Source organism: Panthera pardus, unplaced genomic scaffold, assembly GCF_024362965.1.
Source record: "Panthera pardus isolate Hobbes unplaced genomic scaffold, ASM2436296v1 HiC_scaffold_12, whole genome shotgun sequence".
NCBI lineage: Eukaryota > Metazoa > Chordata > Mammalia > Carnivora > Felidae > Panthera > Panthera pardus.
The window spans coordinates 60364812-60389242 of NW_026526677.1; the positions used below are offsets into that span (position 1 = coordinate 60364812).

The 24431-nt window shown below is 56.8% G+C and overlaps 1 protein-coding gene across 3 annotated transcripts in view; it reads left to right on the plus strand.

Moving 5' to 3' along the window:
- Positions 1-24431, plus strand: part of MYO7A (myosin VIIA) — an 85384-nt gene that overhangs the window by 33003 nt on the left and 27950 nt on the right. For all 3 annotated transcript variants that reach the window (XM_053900125.1, XM_053900122.1, XM_053900124.1), the window contains 20 exons: positions 71-192; positions 273-415; positions 690-803; positions 1680-1833; positions 2300-2376; positions 2975-3094; positions 3838-3980; positions 4383-4593; positions 5093-5228; positions 8525-8631; positions 14652-14789; positions 16525-16683; positions 17120-17212; positions 19414-19508; positions 20695-20779; positions 21423-21641; positions 22041-22148; positions 23228-23437; positions 23801-24004; positions 24195-24371. In XM_053900125.1, the coding sequence (XP_053756100.1) occupies positions 71-192; positions 273-415; positions 690-803; positions 1680-1833; positions 2300-2376; positions 2975-3094; positions 3838-3980; positions 4383-4593; positions 5093-5228; positions 8525-8631; positions 14652-14789; positions 16525-16683; positions 17120-17212; positions 19414-19508; positions 20695-20779; positions 21423-21641; positions 22041-22148; positions 23228-23437; positions 23801-24004; positions 24195-24371 (2815 nt within the window). The remainder of the gene's footprint in view (positions 1-70; positions 193-272; positions 416-689; positions 804-1679; positions 1834-2299; positions 2377-2974; positions 3095-3837; positions 3981-4382; positions 4594-5092; positions 5229-8524; positions 8632-14651; positions 14790-16524; positions 16684-17119; positions 17213-19413; positions 19509-20694; positions 20780-21422; positions 21642-22040; positions 22149-23227; positions 23438-23800; positions 24005-24194; positions 24372-24431) is intronic.

The window sequence follows — 24431 nt, forward strand, 5'->3', positions numbered from 1 at the left end:
CAAAGCCCCGTAGGGAGAGGGCCAGTGCGGGCTGTGACGGGTCCTACCCCTCTCCGGGTCTCCCCTGCAGTGGGGAGTCTGGGGCAGGGAAGACAGAGAGCACAAAGCTGATCCTGCAGTTCCTGGCGGCCATCAGTGGGCAGCACTCGTGGATCGAGCAGCAGGTGCTGGAAGCCACCCCCATCCTGGAAGGTAGGGCCAGGGCTCTCAGAGTGGGGCTGGGTGGCTGGGTGGGTGCTGACCTTGCCCGTGACCCTCTCCCCACCCCGAAGCATTTGGGAACGCCAAGACCATCCGCAACGACAACTCAAGCCGCTTTGGGAAGTACATCGATATCCACTTCAACAAGCGAGGTGCCATCGAGGGTGCCAAGATCGAGCAGTACCTGCTGGAAAAGTCACGTGTCTGTCGTCAGGTGGGCCCGAGCCCGGGGCAGAGCTGACCCGCACAGGACCCCCGGCCTCAGGGGCGGGGGGGTGGGGGGGTATGTGTAGTCTGGATCGTCCCTATGCTGCTGCCGGCTTGTCTCAGGGCCTGAATTCCTGCCATGAAACCTACCCGTAGGGGCTTTTTTGTGGAAGTCATTTGGTAAAACAGTAAACCATGTCTCAGTCTTGACTGTCTGGTTTCTGATGCCTCTTCCTGCTCTTCCTGCCCCTGCCCCCCAACACCTTGTACCCCATTTTCAGGCTCCCGATGAAAGAAATTACCACGTGTTCTACTGCATGCTGGAGGGCATGAGTGCGGATCAGAAGAAGAAGCTGGGCCTGGGCCAGGCCACAGACTATAACTACTTGGCTATGGTGAGGCTTGGGCAGGGCACCAGGGAGGGAGACACCTGTCCCAGCGAGGTCGGGGGGGGGGGGGGGGGGGGGGGGGGCAGTCCACTCGGCCCCTCCCCAGCTCCAGGCCTGGCGGGCGGGATCCTCCCTGCCCCCAGGCAACTCTGGGCTTGTATGTGCCATAAGGCCTGTCCCGACCTTGGGCGTTTTCCCAGCTGCATGTGCATCTAGATGAATTGTCATCACAGATCTACACGTTCCTAAATGTGCATAGACCTCCTAGACCCGGGGACGCATAGACACACACGCCCACGTGTACACGTGCACAGACCTGCCTGCACACACGTGCTATTAGTTCAGCCTTCGAGGATGTGAAGACCGAGATCTCTGCCAGGACCCCCAAGACTATAGGGCACAGGCTGTTGCAGCTTCAGCCTCACTGGTCACAGAGCCTGGTGCCAGCCTCTTGCTGCTGGCTGGCCACCAGCGAGAAGTGGGCCCCAGGACCGTGGCTGCCACCCAGCACTGGTTGGAGGGGGTGTGTGTGTGTACAAACAGGTTCGGGGGGTACCAGCTTCCTTAGCCCTGGGGAGAACCCATGGCTGGGCTGGGCCAGGCCGCATGGATGCAAATGAGGAACGTGGGACAACAAAGGAGTGTGTGTGCTATAGGTGTGACAGGCCTTCCCAGACACTTCCTGGAGCTGGATAAGAAGCTACGTGCGCACACACGTGTCTCGTGGGCACACGTCATGAGGCAGAGTCCTGTCAGTGCCCAGCATCCTAGATTGGCTCGGCCTGGCAGAGGGGGCCCTGCATCCCAGGTACTGCCTCTCTGGAGGTCCCTACGGCCTTGCCGATGGCCTCCTGCACCCCACTCTCCCACCCCTCCCACCAGGGTAACTGCATAACCTGTGAGGGCCGGGAGGACAGCCAGGAGTACGCCAACATCCGCTCAGCAATGAAGGTGCTCATGTTCACAGACACTGAGAACTGGGAGATCTCGAAGCTCCTGGCTTCCATCTTGCACCTGGGCAACCTGCAGTATGAGGGTGAGGGGCCCGGATGGTGCACCCCCACCCCACTCCACCCCACCCCTGCACGGAGTCCAAAGGCAGCTCAGCACCTAGCCACCTGTGGTTCCTAGCCCCACCTGTGGGGGATTGTGGCTCAGTTTCCATCCCAGCAGGTACAAACCCTGCTTCATAGGAGCCAGGGCTGCCACTGAGCACTCTGGGCGTCTAGGGTGGAGGAGTACGAGGGGAGAGGGGCATGACTGTCAGTGTCTCCACTTGGGTGCCAGGCATGGTGCCAGGTGCTAGGCATACACAGTTCCTGCCCTCAGGGTGCCTATAGCTCATGATGAGAACATACATTGACCCAGAGAAGCACTTGACCGCAGCGCTGATGGCCTCTGTGGACAAAGCAGGACCCCTGACAGCCTGGCCCTCCTAGCCTGCCCTTTTCCCCCATGCCTGCCCTCCCTCTCCTGACCCTGTGCCCCCTTGCTGCTGACAGCCCGCACGTTTGAAAACCTGGATGCCTGTGAGGTCCTCTTCTCCCCATCCCTGGCTACAGCTGCGTCCCTGCTTGAGGTCAGTGTCCAGCCTTCTGTCCCCAGGGCTGCTTCTGTTTCTCTCAGAGGGACAGTTTTGACTCAGGTTCAGGGGGCTGGGATGTGGGAACCTGGAAGCTGGGGCCGTCTGCTTTGGAGAATTCTGGAAGTTCAATGTGGAGAACCAACTGTGGGTAGGTAGGATCTGTGCTGGGCACGGGTCTCAGAGGGGGAGTGGAGCCCAGCACCCAGGAGCCTTGCTGCCCTAGCCCCACTGCTCCTGGGGATGATGTAGGGCACAGGGGATCGGGGGTGAGCTGGCCCGTTGGTGTTTTAGCAAAGGCTTACTAGGCTCTGCCCTGGGTTTGAAAACTGGGATGAATAAAGCCAGGGTCTGCCCCAGTCCTAAGAGGGCCAGGTAACATGCTAAGGCTGTCAAGGAGAGAGCAGTCCTTCTGGGTAGTGTTTGGGTAGGGTTTGACAGTTGGGGGGGATCTGGCTGTGGGGAAGGCGTTCTCAGTGGAGGAAACGGGTTGAGCAAGGCCTGGTTGGACAGGGGGAGGGGAGTTCTCCGGTGTGGGGGGAGGGAGGGATGGGCTGCGGGTGGCTGGCTGAGGGCCTGGATGCTGCCCTGCCAGGTGAACCCCCCAGACCTGATGAACTGTCTGACCAGCCGCACCCTCATCACCCGCGGGGAGACGGTGTCCACCCCGCTCAGCAGGGAGCAGGCGCTGGATGTACGAGATGCCTTCGTCAAGGTGGGCCGTTTGTGGAGTGGCACTGGCTCACTCCACCCCTTGGGGTGTTAGGTTGTTGATATGGGCAGGAGGGGATTAGTCCAAGGAGCTAGAAGGACATCTGGGCCTGGACCCCTACCTGCTCTTGGGTTTGCGTCCTGCCCACTGGCTCTCTGGGGGGGCCTAAGCAAGAGTCTACCTTCTCCTGAGCTCTGTTCATCCTACAAGGGGCTGTTATGCTCCTCAGGAGCCCTGCCAGCCCTGGTCTCCTCAGGTCCTCCATCCCTGGCCTGCTCTGCTCTCCAGCCCCATGGGGCCTCATACTGGGTCATATTCTTTGGGTACTTGGTCTGCTGTGCTATTCCCAGCCCAGAGAATACCCTCTCTGGTCTCTCTAAGGAAGACACTGAAGATGGACCAGGTCAGGTGGAGAGGGCCCCCAGTCCTTTCCATTTCCACAGTCCAGATTGCCACCCCCTGCCTCACACCAGGTTTGGTGCTGTTAGGGAGACAGAGATGGATGGAGATATGGGAGCCCAAATGAGGGCTTCTTCTCAAACTTCGAGGTTAGGAAGGCTTGACAGAGCTTTGACAAGGAGAAGGAATTGTTCTAGCAGGAAAAGGTGATCCAAGGCAAAGGGAAAAGCTTGAGGAAAGGCTAGGGGGTTTCAAATAGCACAGAAGGGGCTGAGTGAGGCCATGACGGCCCGGGATCTTCTGGGGAGGGCATGCTGGGCACAGCGGCTGACACAGCCCCCTCGCAGGGCATCTACGGGCGGCTCTTTGTGTGGATAGTGGACAAGATCAATGCAGCCATTTACAAGCCCCCCTCCCAGGAAGTGAAGAGCTCTCGCCGGTCCATCGGCCTCCTGGACATCTTTGGGTTCGAGAACTTTGCTGTGAACAGGTACCACAAGGGGCTCTGCTCTGTGGGAATTTTCTTTCACAACATGGACATAACAGGTGTCACATCTCTGCCTTTAAACCTGAATCTCATCAGCCGACTTCCCACCTCCCCTGATGGCTTTGGATCCCTCTTCACGCCCCTCTCTGCCCGCCCCTACCCAGTGCCTTGGCTCTTCCTCTCCCAGGTGCTCTTCCAGGGATTTGGTGCCCACCCGGTAGCCCTCTCTTCTGACTCAGTGTCCCCTTCTCCACCTCCGGGATGGGGGGGGGGGGCGGGTCTTGACAATGGCGCTCACCTCAGAGGCTGGAGAGCCCGTGATGGGAGCACCGCGTGGCCAAGGGTGTGCTGTACATGGGGCCCAGGCCAGGCCAGCACCTCACCCGTGCCCTGTGCACCCTGCAGCTTCGAGCAGCTCTGCATCAACTTCGCCAACGAGCACCTGCAACAGTTCTTTGTGCGGCACGTGTTCAAGCTGGAGCAGGAGGAGTACGACCTGGAGAGCATCGACTGGCTGCACATCGAGTTCACTGACAACCAGGACGCTCTGGACATGATCGCCAACAAGCCCATGAACATCATCTCCCTCATCGACGAGGAGAGCAAGTTCCCCAAGGTGGGCCTACCCTTGTTGGAGCCCGTGCAAAACATCCCCTCACACTCTGAGCCTCCACTTTCCTCATCTGCGAAATGGGACTGAGGACACATGCCTCTCAGGGTGCCTCTGAGGCCGATTCAGGTGCATTTGTCTGACATCTGAGGATCACCTACGGTCCACAGGGTCCTGGACCAAACAATGATGATTTAAGCTAATAGCTGGTACAGAATAGGTGCCCCACACATGGAATGTGTCTCGGGGTGGGGGCGGGTACTGCTCCCATGACTTTCATTGTGGGAAATAGATCTTCTACACTGGACTGTAGTTCCAATCCATTCACTTAACAGATAGGGAAATAGAGGCCCAGAGAGTTCCTGTGTGGGGTACCAATAAAGGGAGGGAGCTCCTGAGAAAGACAGAAGAGGGGGTGCAAAGGCCTGGGGCGGCAAAGGCAGAAGGACCTGGGAGAGGGAGGGGTGGGGGGGAGGGGGCTGACCACGGCGCTCGGTTCCCACAGGGCACGGACACCACCATGTTGAATAAGTTGAACTCCCAGCACAAGCTGAACTCGAACTACATCCCCCCCAAGAACAACCATGAGACTCAGTTTGGAATCAACCACTTTGCAGGCGTCGTCTACTATGAGAGCCAAGGTACAAGCGGGCTGTCTGGGGCTGGGGTCTCCTCTCCTTTGCCCTCTCTGACCCTCCCCTTCTCCTGCCCAGAACGGGGGTGGGAATACAGAGAGGGAAGGGGCCTTAGGAAACACTGGGCCCAGTGCTCTTCCTTTCTTACGGAGATTTTAATCAATTGTGGTGAAGTATATGAAATGTACCATGTTAACAATTTTTAAGGCTAAAATTCAGTGGCATTAAGCACATTCACGATATCGTGCAGCCATCACCCATATCCATTTCCAGAGCCTGTTCATCACCCCAAATAAGTGCTGATTAAACAATAACTCCCCATTCTCCCCAGCCCCGGTTACCTCTATTCTGTTTCTATATCATATCTATATCCTATCTATGTGTCTGACTCTGACCTCCTATAAGTGAAATCGTACAGTATTGACCCTTTTGTGTCTGGCTTATTTCTCTCAGCATGTCCTCAAGTTTCATCCATGTTGTATCATGTGTCAGAATTTCCTTCCTTTTTAATGGCTGAATAATATTTCTGTGTGTGTGTGTGTGTGTGTGTGTGTGTGTGTGTGTGTGTGTGTTCATCCATCTCTTGATGCACATTTGGGTTGTTGCCACCTTTTGGCTATCGTGAATAGTGCTGCCACCAACATGGGTGTACAAGTATCTGAGTCCCTGCTTTCAATTCTTTCGGGTGGGCTTAGTGCTCCTTTGTACAGATGGGAAAGCTGAGGCTCAGAAGGGAAAGTTGATGGTCTTTCCTGACATGGCCCATTAGGTGCAAATCTGGGCCTGGAACCAGCCCTGTTATTCACCCAAACTCTCAGCAACACGACTAAGTGTAAGCTTTGAAGGGGATACCTCCTCCTTGCGGCTGGGACATACAGTTGGGTTCATTTTAAAGCTAGAGGTGAAGAAGAGAGTCAGAACACGTCAGGTTCACCCCACTTGGAATCGCAGATTGCCCTTGCAGCTCCACCCCTACCGTCCTGGTCTAGAGGACCGTCCTTGGATGGACATCGGCTGTGGTGTGTGTCTCAAAGGGTCCCACGTGCAGTCTCAGGCCAGTGAAAATCGAAACAAACAAGCAAAGAGCTGTTGGTTTCATACTTCCTTGTTTTTTTATTTAAAAAAATTTTTTTAACTTTTTTATTTTAGAGCGTGAGCATGAGAGAGTCGGGGAGGGGCAGAGGGAGAGGGAGAGAATCCCAAGCAGGCTCTACGCTCAGCACAGAGCCTGACGTGGGGCTCAATAGCATGATCCTGGGATCATGACCTGAGCTGAAATCAAGAGTCAGACGCTCAACCGACTGAGCCCCCAGGCACCCCTCATATATACTGATAAGTATATCAGTGAGCCAGCCTGAAGGGATGGAATCTGAAGGCTCCCAGCCCTCCTTCAACTATTGGACTGTGAGATCCAACCCTGCTGTTAAAAAGGAGGTCAACGCTACGTCTGAAGGACGTTTGGGAAAACAAATGTGTCTGTTGTTAGGAGTAGTAGAGGATTGTGTGTGTGTGTGTGTGTGTGTGTGTGTGTGTGTGTTTAATGTTTATTTTTGAGAGAGAGAGACAGACACACAACCAGACTGAGAGCAAGCTGGGGAGGGGAAGAGAGAGAGAGGGAGACACAGAATCCGAAGTAGGCTCCAGGCTCTGAGCTGTCAGCACAGAGCCTGATGCGGGGTTCGAACTCATGAAGCATGAGATCGTGACCTGAGCTGGAGTCGGATGCTTAACCGACTGAGCCATCCAGGCACCCTGAGGATTGTATTTTTCAGTTCAACCTATATTCACTGAGATCTATTATGTGTCAGACTTCATGCTTTTGCTGAGAATACAGATGAGAATATTGAGTGGACTCTGCACAAAGTTATAAAATTATAACTATAATTAAATTATAAACTAAACTAAATATACATTATATTTATAATTATATTTATAAATTATAAACTAAATTAAGTATAAAATTAAATATAAAATTAATTTAATTAATTAAATATAAAAATATAAATTAAATATAAAATTAAAATTACTACTTCATGGATTTAAAAACTGAGGCACAGAGAGGGAAATGACTTGCTTAAAGTCACTAACCAGTTTTGAGCTGCTTTAAACAATTCTGCCAGCGTTTCCTGGTTCGCAAAGTACTGTTTTAATTCGGCATTTCATTTGTGAAGCAGGTGGTATTAGGTGATCTGAAGCAAAGCAAGAGCTTATGGGTATCCTCATTCCCTTCTGACAAATGAGGAGGCTGAGGTCCGGAAGGGGACCATCCTAGGGCCCCAGAGTGAGTCTGAGACGTTCCATTAGAACCCGCAATTCCATCTCAACTCCAAAACCCACCCTTCCTCTGCTGAATGCCTCCTGGGACACCCCCCTCCCCAGACACTAGGCGGGCCTCCCTGCCCTGGGTCTCTGTGCTGTCTGCAAGCCAGGGCGGCCTGAGTCCCACGGGGTAAGCGTCCTGCTTCTCTGCAGTGTTCTTCCTCGCCAGGCAGGCATCCCCAGCCCTTGGGCACTCCATCTTCCACCCCGCCCTATCAAGCCCCCCCGCAACCCCCGCCATTAACCAGTTCCTAACTCAGTCCCTGGGACTAGCAGCCCTCTTGGGGATCTGTATGGTGGAGAGGAGCCTCCCCGGGCTGGTGCCAGGAGTCCCACGTTCAAGTCTTAACTCCGCTCATGGCTTGCTGTGTGGTGTTAGATAACTAGCTCAGCTTCTCTGAGCATTGGTTTCCACCCTTGTGGGATGGGGAAGACAATCCCTGCCCACCCCACAAATACAGGGGGGGTTGTGAGCATCAGTGCTGTGAGGACCCTTGGTAAAACAGAGTGCACTGGGCAAATTCAAGGTATTTTAAATTCCTGTACTATGAGCTGGAACTAGATCAGCACGTGTTCTCTTCCAGGTGACACGCTGTAATTAACAAGGGCTTTTGATACTTTCATTCAAAAGACTAAGGCTGGCGTTGTGGGCACTGGGTGGTTCACTGGGGAAGGCATCCCTGCCCGACCTGGGGGCCGAGGTCTCCTGCCCTTCCAGATCTCTTTGAACAGATCTGGAAGAGGGGGCTGTGTGGTGAGGGAGAGAGAGGTCTGGCTCTGCCCCTCGCTTTCTCTGTGATGTCGGGCAGGCCACTGCCCTCTCCAGGCTCTGGTGTGGCCCACCGGAAAATGGACGTGGTTAAACTCAGTGAAGTTTGAGGGTCTTCCTGGCTCAGACGGCGAGGATTTGGGGAGGCGCTGAGGCTTGTCAGGAAGAGGCTGCTGGAGTGCTCGAGGTGTGACTGCTTCTTGCCCCTGCCCAGGCTTCCTGGAGAAGAACCGGGACACCCTGCATGGAGACATCATCCAGCTGGTCCACTCCTCCAGAAACAAGTTCATCAAGCAGATCTTCCAGGCCGATGTTGCCATGGTAACGTCGGGGCGGGGTCTCTGTTGGGCAGGAAGGGCCCCCCCCACCCCTTCCCCGGGAAGCTAGGCCTGTACCTCGGCCCACCCTTGTGCAAGTTTTTCCCCTGTGCACCTTTGGCCACAGAGAGGGGACAGGGCTTTGCTGTGGTTCCAGGAGAAACCCGGGACCTCCACTATCCTCCTATCTGGTCCTCCTGCTATACCAACTCAGGGGAGGGCACAAGGCCCAGAGAAGGATGACATGAGAGGTCACAGAGCAGAGCCTGATCAGGACACGGTTTACTGGGCAGGTGCCCCAAACTGGATGCCCAGCAGCTCACAGGGAGCCTGGGAGGAGGGAGCACATCTAGCCTCAAGGACAAGGATGGATGCGGGTATTCAGAGAAACAAACACAAAGGGTCTGTGTGCCCCAGCCCTGGGCCCCACGCAGGGGTGCAGAATTTCCCACCCTCGGCATTTCCTTTGTCCCTAGAGTGCTGTTTCCTGCAGGATGGTATGCCTTTTTATTTCACATTTTCTTCCTGTCCCATGGCTTCCTGAAGGGCGCACAGAGGGACTCACGGGGAGGGCAGAGCCGCTGCCCCCTCGGTGCCTGTCCAGGCGCCTGCCCTGCCCCGGCCCCAGGGGCCCAGACCTCTGCCTTGAGGGGCCTCCTTTCTCCTTGGTGGATGTTGCTCTGTTTGCTGACCCACCACGTTCTCCTTGCTCCCTGCCCCCTCTCGCCCTGCACTGTGGTTCCTGTTATAGTTTCTCTGTGGTTATTCATCGGGCACTCTTCGCCAGTCAGCAGCTTCTGTGAAGGTAATAGACCCCTGTCTGGGGCCAGTGGATGGCGGGCAAGGCCTCAGCAGCCCCTGGGGCTGGGCTGTGTCCTTGGCCCCCGTGGCACTGAGGTTTGGGGAAAGGGCCGGCTTTTTCTTCTTTTCTTTCTTTCTTTTTTTTTTTTTTTTGAGTGTGTTTTTATTTTTTGTGGAGTGGTTTGTGGAGTGGTTTTGCTTTTTTGTTGTTTGAGTTGTGTGAACTGTGGCTATCTCAGTTTCTTAAAGGAGGAAACGGACTCCTAGGAAAAGAGACAGGGCTTGCCCAGCATGCCCCGTGAACCAGGGGCAGAGCCGGGACTCGAATCCAGGTCTCCCACGTCTTCTGTCCCCCCCTGAGTCTCTTCGGGGTATCCAGGTCTGCTTCTTCCCCCAGGCCCTGCCAAGTGCTTCTGTGTCCACGACTTGGCCAGATCCCTCAGTAGCCCTGCAGGACAGGAGGGGCAGGTGGTATTTTCTGCATTATGCAGACGGGGGACTGAAGCTCAGAGATGAGGGGTGACTCACCCCAAGTCACAGTACCCTGTGGAGCTGGGACTAACGTCATCACCCCGGACCTCCTCAGGCCCTGGAACAGCATCCCTGGGGTGTCCTGACCACCGGCTTCGGATTGTGGCTCCTAAGGTGCTTTAGAGGCCCCAGGGGTGCGGGGTACCTGTTAGCAACAGCATGGCTTTGCAGTCCCCTTGCCTCTCTTTCCCCTCTTCTCAACCCTCAATTTCCTCTCTGCCTAGTACCGATGTCCTCCCACACTTGGTCTTAATGCTGAGTCTCTCTTCCTTCCTGCATGTCTGGCATCCCCCTACTGCCGAGCGCCTCATAGAGTTCCCAAACAGTTCCCAAAAGCCACAGCAGTGGAGAAGGGCGTTTGGCATATCGGGAGCAGGGGGTGTGACTGGACAGTGGCCTCTGTCCTCTGCTCGTGGGTTGGCCCCGGGACCCTCCCCTCCCAGCCAACACTGTGGCCCAGCTGCTGACAGGGCGAGTGTGGGGCCCCCACCAGAGTGGGGACCCTAGGCACCGGAAGCTTCTCCACTTGGCCATCCCCACCCCGAGGCCTACATGTCACAGGGTGGCAGAATTGATGGGATAGCTGTGGCACTGGGCTCTTCCCACTCTTTCCTCCTCTCCGCTGGTCCCCAGCCTACCCCTGCCAGGCCCAGCCTTTCCTCCTGCTCGTAGGCAGTCCTGCAAGACCACTGAACTTCGTCTCCTACCTCCGCTCCTCTCTTTCCAAAGCACCTGGAAGCATCTATCTGGGAGCCTCTCCACAACCTTTCCTGTTCTGGGACTTCTTCCCCTGGACCTGGGGACTAGAACCCACTTGTTGAGGAACTGTGGGGAGGCCCAAGAGAAAGACCCTGGGGCCTCTGGGAATGGCACACTCTTTAAATTTTTTTTTTTTTAACGTTTATTTATTTTTGATAGAGAGAGAGAGAGACAGACAGAGCATGAACGGGGGAGGGGCAGAGAGAGAGGGAGACACAGAATCGGAAGCAGGCTCCAGGCTCTGAGCCGTCAGCCCAGAGCCCGACGCGGAGCTCGAACTCACGGACCACGAGATCGTGACCTGAGCTGAAGTCGGATACTTAACCGACTGAGCCACCCAGGCGCCCCTGGAAATGGCACACTCTTGAGGGAGTTTTGGAGCACAGAGTTAGAACACAGCAGTGACAAATTTGATCTTGATTGTATAGTCTTTTCTGGGCCAGGCTGGGAGCTACCCACTTACACGTCCCACCTCATTCACTCCCACAGCAGCCCTGGCAGCCGTTGCTATGGTCCCCCCATTGCAGGTAGAGAAGCTGGGGCCCAGAGAGGCCAAGGTGTTTGCTCAAGGTCACACAGTTTGTGACACCCAGGAATTTGACCCAGGTCTGTCTCAGGGAGGTGTGGGAACTTGTCCAAAGTCGCACACGAGCTAACGGGAAGCTTTTTTTTTTTTTTTTTTTCTTTATTATTATTGTTATTTTTAAATTTTTAACGGGAAGCTTTTCAAGCCCTTTGCTCTTTGTCACTGCACAATGCTGTCTCTGTGAGCATTGCCCCTCAGAAAGAAAATATGTTTTGTCATTGCTGGAGATATGATCGATCTGCAAAAGGGACCCGGAAATCAGTCTGGTGGGGTGTGAAGTATCCAGTCACAGTTTATCGATGACTATGCTTTTCTCAGGGTAGAAGCCCACACCACCTCCTTCCGGTGATCCGAACATGCGTCCTGTGCCTGTCTCCGACCCCCAAATTTCCATCCTTTGACTCCTGTGTCTGCCTCCCCAAGTGGCCCTGGGCAGCCCCACCCCCGCCTTTGCTGCTGGAGGGACCAGCTGAGCCTTGAGGACCACGATTCTTCTAGGGCATCGTGCACCCTGATTAGTGTCTAACCCCAGTCACACGTCCCCGGGCCCCGAGTCCACCGGACGCTTATTCACTCTTTATGCAGGTGGCTTCTCCTGCCTGCGTCTCCCCAGTCCTGCTCACGTCGTGCTCCTGCGTCTGCCCCTCGGATCCCCTCTGTGGACTCATTTAACACTGAGCTGTGGACTCTCCACTCCCACCTTGACCCCATTTCCAAAGGTCTGCGGATTAGCTCAGAAACCATGAATATCCTAAGGGACCGCCATTCCCCTCAGTGTGATAGAACTGAATCAGAAACCCCGGCAGCCAGGAAGTGGGAGTAGACTCTACACTCGGCTCCCATTTACGCGCCTTCATTCAGACACAAACATGAACGGGGTGCCTGTTCTATGCCAGACAACGTCCTGCGTCCTGGGGGCAGACTAGCGGATAAAACAAATAAAACCTCTGTCCTCCTGGAACTTACATTCTGGCAGAATGGGCAAATAGCTAATAAGCAGATGAATAAGCATAATACGTGGTTGTCAGATGGGGATATGTAAAATGGAGACAAATGGAGGAAGCAAACAGGCCAGTGGTAGGGCTTTGCAATTTTGAATAAGGGGCTCAGGAAAGGCCTCCTGGGAAGCTGGTAAGGAGGTGGAGGAGCCAGCCGTATGCATCTGGAGGAGAAGCACTGCAGGGAGAAGGAACGGCAGGTGCAAAGCCCCGAGCCTGCCTGGTGCATCATGGGAGAGCAAGGAGGCTGCGCTGGCTAGAAGGGAGGGGGCGGGGTGGTAGAGAGACCAGAGGTAACTGGGGCCAGACCCTGAAGGACACTGTCAGCCCTCGTGAGGGGCTCGGGAGCCATTGCAGGACTTTGTGTTGGGCGGATAGGAATGGATTTGTGTTTTAACAGCTTCAGCCGGCCGCTGTGTTGAGACTAGAGTTGGAGGGAGGTGTGGAGTGTGGGGGACAGAATCAGGGAGACCGGTTTGGAGCTCATTGTGGTGACCTGAGAGAAGCATGCTGGTGGCCGGACCGCTGATGACGGAGGAAGTGGAAAGAAGGGGCCAGATTCTGGATCTATTTTGGAGGTAGAGCCAATAAGATTTTTGGCGCAGTGGATATGAGAGAAGAGGAGTTGGGGACCGCGCCTAGATTTCTGGCCTGAGCAGTTGGAAAGCAGACATTTCTGGGAGCCCACGGACACCAGGAGCCAGTTCAGCGAAGCGTTGCTGATTGTTGCTTGTGGCAGGCCCCCGGCCCCCGCAGAAAACAAGGCAGACCTGACTGTGCTCACCAGGCCCACAGCCCAACGGGGAAGACAGAAAGAAATAGTTCCAGAGTGGTGACAGAAACCAAAGAGAGGGTGTGGTGTGGGCGTGGGTCTGTGCGTGTGCTGTGTGTGTGCTCAGGGCAGGGGCTCTAATGCGGGCTGGGGAAAGCCCACCTCAGACATCTCCCCCCCTGAGTCCTGGGTCATCCGGTGCTGTGGCTGGATCAGGTCCCGGGATGGTCATGGGTGTCACAGACCTGACATTCACCCTACCTCAACACAGACTCCCCGACGTCCCTTGGAAAACTCCTAGAATGTGTTCCAAATGAAGTGAAACGGAACCATGGCAAATTTCAGAAAAGCAAGTGTTTGTGGTTTCTCGGCAAGCTCCATTTCCATCTGGGGCATATGGTCTGAGTTTCGTATGTGTCACACGCCTCTGCCTCCCTCCCCACACCTCACACGTCTTACCCCGGTTGTTGGTACTATAGGATATTGGATAAAATTACGTCTCATTGAATATATATGATCTTACATTAATCATCAAGCCCGCAAATAAATTCTCGTGCAAATGAAAGGGCAGGAATATAGTAACATCAAAACACTTTGGAATTGAGTCTGATTTCTAGGTCTGGTCTCTCAGTGTTGGCCTGAGATGTTCCACTTCCTATTTGCTGACCAGGCCCTCATCAAGCTCGCGAATAAATTCTCATGCAAATGAAAGGGCAGGAATATAGTAACATCAAAACACTTTGGAATTGAGTCTGATTTCTAGGTCTGGTCTCTCAGTGTTGGCCTGAGATGTTCCACTTCCTATTTGCTGACCAGGCCCTCCCCCAGCACCCTCGCTTCATTTCACAGTATTTTGAGAGGGGGACCCCGACAGGGCAGGGGCTGGTTGCTCACCCGGATAGCAGCTGCTGGAGCTCAGAGCCTTTGGGCCTCAGGGCCGCCTGGGGGGAGGCCAGCTGTGTGCCCTCTTAGGAGGCTTATCTGGGCCTGCTGCTGACCAGCTAATCCCATAGGGGAGAGGGCAGCGGCCAACACACCCATGGGTTCCCAGGCTGCTGTTGACCGAGACAAGCTCTGTGCCCACCCTTGTCACAGCCCCATCCACTAGTTAGATGGCGCTGTTCCCGGGTAGGAAACAGGCTCAGTGCTGTTTAGTGACCTGCACAAGATCACACAGCTAGGAGGTGGTCTGTCTGACCCATTTCGAGGGAGGACCTCGGTGTCTTGAGGTGACCAAGTTAGGCTACTCATTCATTCCCGGCAAGGCAGAGTGGAGTCTGAGAGGGGCTGGGCCTTGCCCAGAGTCATCCAGCAACTCCTGTGGGAACCCAGGGCTCCCCACTCCCGGGGCAGGGTTCTTTCAGGCTCAGGTCCCAGAGGGGCGTCCCAAGGGGTGCGTCTAAGATCCAGCACCAGTCAGAGGAGGCCAGTCACAGAAAACCCCAAAGCAGGCTACCGTTTGCCAGGGCGGCTCTCCCTCAGGCCCTAAGCCTGCTGACCTCCCGTCCTGCTTCCCTTCCTGGAGGGCCTAGGGGGCACAGGTCAGCCCCTCCCATCACCATGGTCCGTCCCCCCAGGGCGCCGAGACCAGGAAGCGCTCGCCCACACTCAGCAGCCAATTCAAGCGGTCGCTGGAGCTGCTGATGCGCACGCTGGGTGCCTGCCAGCCCTTCTTCGTGCGCTGCATCAAGCCCAATGAGTTCAAGAAGCCCATGGTAAGTGACTCTGGTCCCCGGGTTGGGGCAGCCAGGGACCATCCTGGGGCAGCTGGAGGGGCTGGGCTGAGACTTTGTCTTCTTTGCGGAATGGCAGGGCACCTGAGGGATTTACAGAACAGGTTCCAATTTACTGGAGGTAGCACGTCCCCCGGAAAGAGCCTGGATTCTGCAGTGGGCTTGACACAGGTTCAAATCCTGTACCGCCTTTAAGCTGGGCTCATCTCCTGGGGAATTTCATGCAATAGGCATGGAGACCCTTAGGAGTCAGCCTCGGTTCTTGTTGTGGCCCTGACTTTGAAAGCCCCTTCTCCTTTGGTCCTGGCAACCACCACTTCCTCCTCGAAGCCTTCCCAGGTTCCTCTGACTGGTTGGGAAGGTTCTCATTTTTGACTCTGCTGAATAACATCGGGCTCCTTCCGTGTGCCCGGCATGGGCCGGATTCTCTCCATGGCCCCATTCAACCTTCCCAATAGCCTGTGAAAGAGGGACCTGAAGGAGGGACTGTTATGGCTCCACATCTGGGATGTGTGACTGCGGGCTTAGGGAGGCTAAGGGACTTGACGCTACAGAGCTGAGAGCCTGGCCACCCCTCACTCAGGCCCTCTCCTTCCACAGCTCTGGGAGGTGTTGTTTACCACAAAGCTCTTAGAGGCCCAGGGGGAAGCTGGGGCCTGAGGGGTCTGGGGAGGGACGGAAGGAGGGAGGCCAGGGCTGGGCCAGGGAAAGTGCCTGGAGGGAGAGGAAAGGGAGAGGAAACAGGTGGCGGAAGCCAGCCAGCTATGTGCTGGCCCTGCCTCCTGCCTGAAAACATTTCCCAGGGTGGGCTGGCCCGTCCCCCATGGGTCCCAGGACTGGGTCTGAAGGGGCAGGAGGGTCACAGAGAGCTCCCACTTTAGGGCAGGAGGTCTGGGGGGAATGAGGCCAGGGCATTGCCAAGGCAGTTGGGTCCCACCCTCCTGTTTTCAGATGCTTCCAGAACCTTCTCTGGACCCAGACCTCAGCATCTGTTACCTGAACGTTAGCAGCAGGACCTTCTCATTGGTCTCCTGCCTCCTTGTTCCAGTCCCCATCCCGACTGCAGTGAGAGCCAGTGGGTCTCAAATGCAACTCTGACCTGGTCACTCCCTGCTGCCTCCCTAGCCTGACCTCTGAGGCTCTCTCAGTCCCTCTACAACCTGCTGCCGTCACAAACATGATTTTGTGACAATGAGAAAAGAGTGTCTCTTCCTTAGGGCGCCTTACTGCCAGCAGCCAGAAAGTCGTCTGAATAGCTGCAAACCTACCATGGCTGTAATATGAAGGGTACCCCCTGGGGCTGAGCAAGGCACCCGGCACCTGCACAACTATAACCTTGGCATGGATTAGTTTCCTCCGTTTCCGTGAAGTCCCCTAGCATGTCCTGCACTTTTAGGCTTCCACACCTTTGCACCCGTTCACCCTGCCTCCTCCAGTGCCTTTTCTCCTGACAGGATTAGAGCAAAGACCGCCTCCTCCGGGAAGTCCCCTCAAGATATCCCAAGGGGAGTTAAGCTGTCTGTCCTCTGTGCCCCCAGAGCATGAGACTCGTCCCACGCGAGGGTCTCATTTTGTGCTGTTAAGTGAGTTCAAACTGCAGATCTAGGGTCGGCCCACCGCTGCTCCTCATCTGTTGTGTGGCTGGGAAAAGGCCGAGTGGGGCCGAGCTCCGAGCAGGAGCCTCCGGTGCTGACGCCCTTGGCTCCGTGCCCGGCAGCTGTTCGACCGGCACCTGTGTGTGCGCCAGCTGCGGTACTCAGGGATGATGGAGACCATCCGAATCCGCCGGGCCGGCTACCCCATCCGCTACAGCTTCGTGGAGTTTGTAGAGCGGTACCGGGTGCTGCTGCCCGGAGTGAAGCCGGCCTACAAGCAGGTACAGGGCGGGGGGGCAGAGGAGGTGGAAGGGAGGGTCCCAGCTCTGGGCCGGGCAGGGGCACTGGTTTTCTCACTGGCACAGAGTGCTGGGCGTGACATCAGCCCGGCCGCCTCAGGTACGGTGGGGAAGATAGGGGATCAGCCAGTAGAGGGCTTCCGGGGGCTCAACTGGCATGGACTTCACACACATGATGTAGTGGACGAGACCAGGGCTGCCACGTGCGCCCCGGACGTTAGACACGGGAGAGGGTTTTGTGGTCATTCTGCCCAGCCAGGGAGAAAACTGAGGGTCAGAGAAGGCAGGACCCGGCCAGGGTCACACAGCAAGTCTGGTGCAAACCTGGAGCAGAGTCCTGCCTCCTGGTCTTGGAAGGGACACTCGGGTGGCCTTGTCACTCCCTGGTGGGGCTGCCCATTCCCTGTGCACCCCCCAGGACGACCTTCGGGGGACATGCCAACGCATGGCCGAGGCTGTGCTGGGCACCCATGACGACTGGCAGATTGGCAAAACCAAGATCTTCTTGAAGGTGAGCATAGCCGCTGTCTCTGGCTGTCTTGTGGATATGTGAGTTCCCCATCACGGCAGGGTCAGGGTCCTGGGGGCCTCTGTAGAGTTCTGTCAGGTGGGTCTATGCTGGGCCTCGGTGGTCTTCTGCAGTCTGTGATGGGGACGTGGGATTCGGCCTCCTCTGTGGGGGAGGGGAAATGGATTTTAAGACCATCTGTGATCTGGGGGGTGAGGTCAGAGGTGGCTCACCAGGGAGGCCTGGATTCAGTCAGGACCCTGTGGCTGGCTGCCTGCCCGCCCTGGGACTTTGGGCAAGTCACTGGCTCTTTCTGAGCCTCGTTTTCCCAGCTGTAAAATGGGATGTGTTTAGGGGGTGGGGTTCTTGAGTGTATCTTTAGGCCCCCTCCTGTGATTTCCTGCCAGGCAGGGTTCACCCGGGCCATGACAGACCACATGCCACCCCCTCTGTCCTCTCTTCGAGGCCTGTTCCCACCCTCCCTAAGCAGCACCTGGAGCTCAGTGGGGCTGGACTTCGGGATGGGGCAGTTGGGAGGGGGCAGGGCTGGGAGCCGGAAGCTGGGCCGCGGGTGTCTTGGCCTTGGGGTAGAGCTTGCTGGGAATTGGCCGTGTCTCTACAGCTGCAGCAGGGACAGTGTGAGCTCCCGGCCCGCCGCCTTCCCCATTTCCATTTCCGCAGTACTCGAGTTCTGGCTGTCCTGGGTGATGGGCAGGGCTGCTTCCTCTGCTGGGAGGGTGGGGCCCGGGCAGTTGCGGGAGAGCTACAGGACGGAAGGGAGGAGGCAGCCCCAGCAGGAGAGAATCTGGGGTCTGACGGTCTACTTCCGCCCTGGCTGAGGGGCTGTGGGCCAGTCCCTTCATCTCCCAGAGCCTTTTTCCCCTCGTCAGAAAACCTTGCCGACTGTTCCCTGCCTGTGCAAATCACTACTGCCATCCGGAAAGCTCGTCCTTTGTGCCAGGCAGGGCCATTTATCCATTTTTATCCATGACCTTGTGTAGTCCTCGAAGCAGCCCTAGGAGGTAGGACTGCTACGCCCATTTCAGGGAGAGGAGAAGTGAGCTGCCCAGGTGGTGCACTGACCTGGAGCGGAAGCAGGGCTTCTAGCCTGTGTGGGGAATTGAGGGAAAGCGGGCAACACGATGGTGTCCAGAGAGCTCTGAGGACCGTCCTTGTCCCATCCTCACCTCCCTGGGCTCTTCAGAAATGTGCCACTGTTTCGAGAGCCTAGACACCTACTTCTCATTCGTTCCTCCAGACAGCCTGCTGGGCCCTGTGCACAGTGAGGTGGTCTGGGATTATCTGATGCGTGTGGCTCCCCCATGAGGCTCAGCATCCCCAGGGCAGGGCCCCAGTCTGCCTGTTCACTGCAGCCCCATCCCAGCACTTAGCACTGCGGTGACACATGGAGTGACACAACGATTCATCTGTATTGAATGTCCGAGGTTTTGTCTAACTGGAGGGAGGGTTGGGGGCCTGGGTGTGAGGAGAAGAGAGGCCTAGAGAAGTCAGCAGGGCCTGCGTTATGGAGGGCCTGAGTACCGGGCAGAAGACCAGGCTTGACCCTGGGAACCGAGGTGTCATTTTAAGGTCACCATCAGATTTGTGTTTTAAGAGGGTTCTTCCCTGAGGGAGGGCCAGAGCAGGAGTGACAGAGGCCAGGAGTGACAAGGCAGTGGTCTGGCCCAGGTCAGGTGCCCACGTGACGGAGACCTTTAGAAACGTGGGTGTGGGGGGCACCTGGGTGGCTCAGTCGGTTAAGCGTCCGACTCTCGATTTCAGCTTTGATGTCTCGGGGTCATGAGATCGAGCTCCGTGTTGGGCTCCATGCTGAGCGTGGGGCCTGCTTAGGATTCTCTCTCCTCTCTCAGCTTCTCCACCCTCACCCCATCCCCCAAAATAAGTAAACATTTAGAAGAGTGGGGGCTTGGGCAGAGATGGCCATAGGGATGAAGCCTGTGTGTGAATGATAGGCTCTCTGACCCCTCCAGTCCGGTTAAGCTCCTCCTACTCCATTTGTCCCACCCTGCCGCCAGGCCTCCAGGAAACAGCCAAGAGCCGCGTCTGTGGGAGGCTGTCCCATGGGGCCAGAGCAGGGCAGGGAGCTCTGAGGGAAGGGAGGGAGGGCCTGTGTGGGGCAGCCTCAGCCCCGGACTGTGAAGTGGGGGGGGGGGGGGGCACTGCTCAGGAGCTCTGCACTCCAGGACCACCACGACATGCTGCTGGAGGTGGAACGGGACAAGGCCATCACCGACAGAGTCATCCTCCTGCAGAAAGTCATCCGGGGGTTCAAAGACAGGTAAGTGCCGGGACCAGCTCGCCCACCTCGGCTCACATACAGATGTGTGTGTGTTTGGCTTACCTCTGTGCCCCTGAATGAACACTAGGAGTAAACACACGCACACAGGAACGAGCGCGCCATGCACACGCGCCATGCACGTGGCACATGCATGCCATGCACACGCGATCATGCTAACACCGATGAACGCACGGACACGTGACTCACACCCACCTACCTGTGCCACATACGCCCAGTGACACGGTCCACTGCCCTCCATACAAGCACACGTGGACACCCGAGGCACACACGCGGACAGTCCCGTGTCTCGGGTGCCTGATGAAGTTTCCCAAAGAGGAAATTTGAGGTTTCGTAAATTACAGCATGTGTCCCGTTTTCCAGGTGAGGGGCGTGTGTACAGCTGTGACACTTCGCACACGGGCAGGGCTGACTCTGGAGTGTGACTGCGGCTCCACAAAAACCCACAACCTGCCCCTTTAGCAGTTCATCTGGTTACCCCCTCCCTCTCGCCGTCTGCTCTTCCATCATTTCTGTGCATCCATCTGTCCATCCCCTCCCACAGCTGCTCATTTGCTTATGCACATCCAGATACTGGCTCGCTGACTGTCTCACACGCTGACACACCCACCCTCCCCTCCGTTATTTACTTCTGCCTTCGGCAGACACCTGCTGTGTGATGTGTGGTCTCTTTGTCCTCCATCAGGTCAAAGGTGACTATCATCCTATAGAAGCTGCCTCACGTGTGCAAGGGACAGCAGTGTGCTTGCTCAGAGTCTGTCAGAAGACGTGGGCTCTTGTCCCAACCTCACTGAGCCTCACTTTCGTCATCGCTAAAATGGGGAAGTTAGTAATAAATAATGTTCACAGTGATCCAGTGATCCAAGCTTTTAGTCTTTTTCTTATTTACTTATTATTATTCACTTATTCAGTAAATACCTCCTAAATGCCTACCTTAATAGGCATATGTGACAAACTTAGGAGGCAGGAAGAGCGGGTGTTTTTGTGTCCATTTTACGGACGAGGAAGGTGAGGCATAGAGAAGTTATATGCCTTTGCCCAAGGTCATGTGGCTGGGAGAGACAGAGCTGGGCTCAGCCTTACTCTCCTGATTCCAAACCCTACCAGTACCCTGGCTGCCTCTGGGCACTATTTCTCTCCTCTGACATCCTTCTGTATGCTGTTCCAGATCTAACTTCCTGAAGTTGAAAAATGCTGCCACACTGATCCAGAGGCACTGGCGGGGCCACAACTGCCGGAGGAACTATGAGCTGGTGAGCCTCCCCAGGGGGCTGCTCTTTGCCTCGCGAGGCCTTTGAACCTGGCCCCATTGCTGTAGCAGCAGGACGTACCCTGCCCAGGGCCTGGTTGGCCTCCTGCCACTGCCCTGGCTGGCCCCTACCCTTCCTCCAGCCCAAAGTCCAAGTCTGCTTCTTGCGGCTTTTCTCATCTGGTCAGCAAAGTTTGACACTTTTCCTCTGGAGTGTTTTGATGGGTTGTGAGCACCTGGGCCATTAGCTTGGAGGAGGCTGGTGGCGGGTGTGTCACATGGGTCTCTGCAGAGCAGCCGGGCTGCAGTCCGGACCTTGGGATGGGGAGGCAGACAGGAAGGAGACCAGCTCCTGGTCTGAGGACGGGGATTCGTTGTGTGTGGTGGTGCGGGGGGGGGGGGGGGGGGGGGGGGCGCGCCCTCAAGGGAAGCCCTCAAGGGAAGCCCTCAAGGGAAGCCAAGTCCTCTTTCTAGAAAACTTCTGTCTGCGAGGAAACAGAGCTTAACTCTGGGGGAGACCTAGTCCGAGAGAAGACAGAGCTTTGGGGCACGCCAGTCAGAGCGGAGCCCAGCGCGGCGACTGTCCTGTGGCCAGGGTCAGCCTGGGGTCGGGGCGGCAGGCTCCGAGCCGGTCCGTGTCCTTGCAGATGCGGCTGGGCTTCCTGCGGCTGCAGGCCCTGCACCGCTCCCGGAAGCTGCACCAGAAGTACCGCCTGGCCCGCCGGCGCATCATCGGGTTCCAGGCCCGCTGCCGCGCCTACCTGGTGCGCAAGGCCTTCCGCCACCGCCTCTGGGCCGTGCTCACCGTGCAGGCCTACGCCCGGGGCATGATCGCCCGCAGGCTGCACCGGCGCCTCAGGGCCGAGGTGAGGGCTTTCGAGTGAGTCCACAGCTCTTGTGTGCCCTGAGCGGTGCTGCTCCACATCGGGCAGGCAGGTCCCCCCTACACCGACACCTGCAGAGGGGCCCTGGGACCATGCCTCCTGTGGGGAATGCACACAGCTGGGATCGACCCCTCATTTCCATCCTCCCAGCCAACGGCAGGGCCCGGGGCCCAGTCACTGTTGTGGTGAAGCTGGTTTGGCTTCGGGAGCCACCGATGTCCCCAACCTGCTGTGTGACCTGGGGGAGTTCCAGGTACCTCAGTTTCCCCGTCTGCCAAACTATTTGGCAGAGTCGTTCCCGGTCCCAGAACTCAGGGTGGCGCGGGCCAGAGCTGGCAGGAAGCACTGTGACGGTGCCCACCTGGCTGCCCCTTCCCTCAGTACCTGCGGCGTCTGGAGGCTGAGAAAATGCGGCTGGCAGAGGAGGAGAAGCTCCGGAAGGAGATGAGCGCCAAGAAGGCCAAGGAGGAGGCCGAGCGCAAGCATCAGGTGAGCTGAGTGGCCCAGACCTCAGATGTCCATTCACTGGTTCAACAGCACTGGCGATCTGTCCTCTGTCCACACAGCCTGCCTTCATCCGTGCACTGGGTGCTTGGTCCCGTGCCAGGCCTGAGGACAAGGGGCCGTGGCTCCAGAGTAAGAGGCGCCATGCCCATCACCTTTTCTAGCTGGGAGATAACACGGATAAAAAGCCAGAGCCGGAGCGAGAGCTCCCAGTACGGGAGCCTCAGCTGCATGGGGCTAATGAGTGCTTGAAATGGCAAAGGGCTCTAAGTGTAAAATGTATACTAGGTTCTGAAGACAGTAAAATAGAAGGAACATGAAGTATTTCAGTACTATTTTTAAAATATTAATTACGTGTTGACATATTTTAGAACTATTGGGTTAAATAAAAATATATACGTATTTTTTTATTTGCAAGAGAGCGAGAGAGCTCACGAGTGGGGGAGAGGGGCAGAGGGAGAGAAAGAGAATCTTAAGCAGGCTCCACACTCAGCACGGAGCCCAAAGTGGGGCTCGATCCCATGACCCTGGAATCATGACCTGAGCTGAAATCAAGAGTTGGACACTCAACCGACTGAGCCACCCAGGCACCCCTAAAATATATTATTAAAATAGATTTCGCCTATTTCTTTTTACTGTTTTGAATAAAGCTACTCCATTCAGGGCTTGCATTATATTTCTATTGGACAGCGCTGGTCTAGAGCCTCAACCCAACAGCTGTGGGATTTCCGGGTTGGTGTGGTCCCCTCCGGCGGGGGAGGGATGAGCAGGCTTCCTGGAAGAGGTGGTTCCCAGCTAAGCCCTGACGGGCAGGCAGGATTACTCTGGACTTGTCTCAAGGCTTCTCTGTGGCCCAGTGCTGGGCATCTGTCTGCACTGGATTCTGAGGGCTGGGCGGGGTGGGGCCGAGGATAGAGAGGTTGGAGGCTCAGTCCTTCCCAGCAGTCAGGAGGGCCCGGGTGGAGGCCGGGACTGAGGCCTGGCAGCTGCGGGGGCTCTCCGGGGCTCCCTGAGGAGGGCGTGCTCCCCGAGGCCGTCTCCTCTGTATCCTCTCAAACTCCCAGGAGCGCCTGGCCCAATTGGCCCGTGAGGATGCAGAGCGGGAGCTGAAGGAAAAGGAGGAGGCTCGGCGCAAGAAGGAGCTCCTGGAGCAGATGGAGAGAGCCCGCCATGAGCCCATCAACCACTCGGACATGGTGGACAAGATGTTTGGCTTCTTGGGGACTTCAGGCGGCCTGCCAGGCCAGGAGGGCCAAGCACCTAGTGGCTTCGAGGTACCAGGCTGGGGACAGGCCTTCCGTCCTTTTGTGCCTGTTTGCCTTAAAGTCCCCCTGACCCTTGGGCACAAAGGGCAGCAGTAAGACGTATGGCCCATGCAGCCCCTGACCTGTCCAGCCAGCAGCTCGCCATGCAGCCTTGGGCCAGTCACTGTCCCTCTCCAGGGCCAACTTTTATTCATTCACAAACTTGTATTCATCCGTGTACCGAGGACCTACCACGTGCCAGGCTCTGTTTGGGCAACAGGATGGCAGTGTTCCACCCCGTGGAGGAAGAGCTGGCCCCACAGGGACAGGTTGGGGGGCCGCAGGGCCAGCCCGAGTCTGGTCCGTGGCAGGGAACCTCTCTGGCTTCCTCAGGACCTGGAGCGCGGGCGCAGGGAGATGGTGGAGGAGGACCTGGACGCAGCCCTGCCCTTGCCTGATGAGGATGAGGAGGACCTCTCTGAGTATAAATTCGCCAAGTTCGCTGCCACCTACTTCCAGGGCACGACCACACATACCTATACCCGGCGGCCGCTCAGGCAGCCGCTGCTGTACCACGATGACGAGGGCGACCAGCTGGTGAGGGCTGGGGCTGTGCGGGCGCCCAGATGGCAGGTCCCCGGGGGTGGGACTAGGGCTGACTTCACCCTGGTACCCCGGGCCCCGTAGCCCTCCTGTGGCCCTCTCCAGCCCTCTCCCCAGACCCCCAGGCCATTTTGATGGTTCAGCAGTACCCTGTGCCCGTGCCCCCTGACACGCTCTGCCCCAGGCGGCCCTGGCGGTCTGGATCACCATCCTGCGCTTCATGGGGGACCTCCCTGAGCCCAAGTACCACACCGCCATGAGCGACGGCAGTGAGAAGATCCCTGTGATGACTAAGATTTACGAGACCCTGGGCAAGAAGACATACAAGAGGGAGCTGCAGGCCCTGCAGGGCGAGGGGGAGGTGAGGCCCAGCTACCACCCCCCCCCAACCCCCCGTTCATCCATGTCCCTCCCAGGCCAG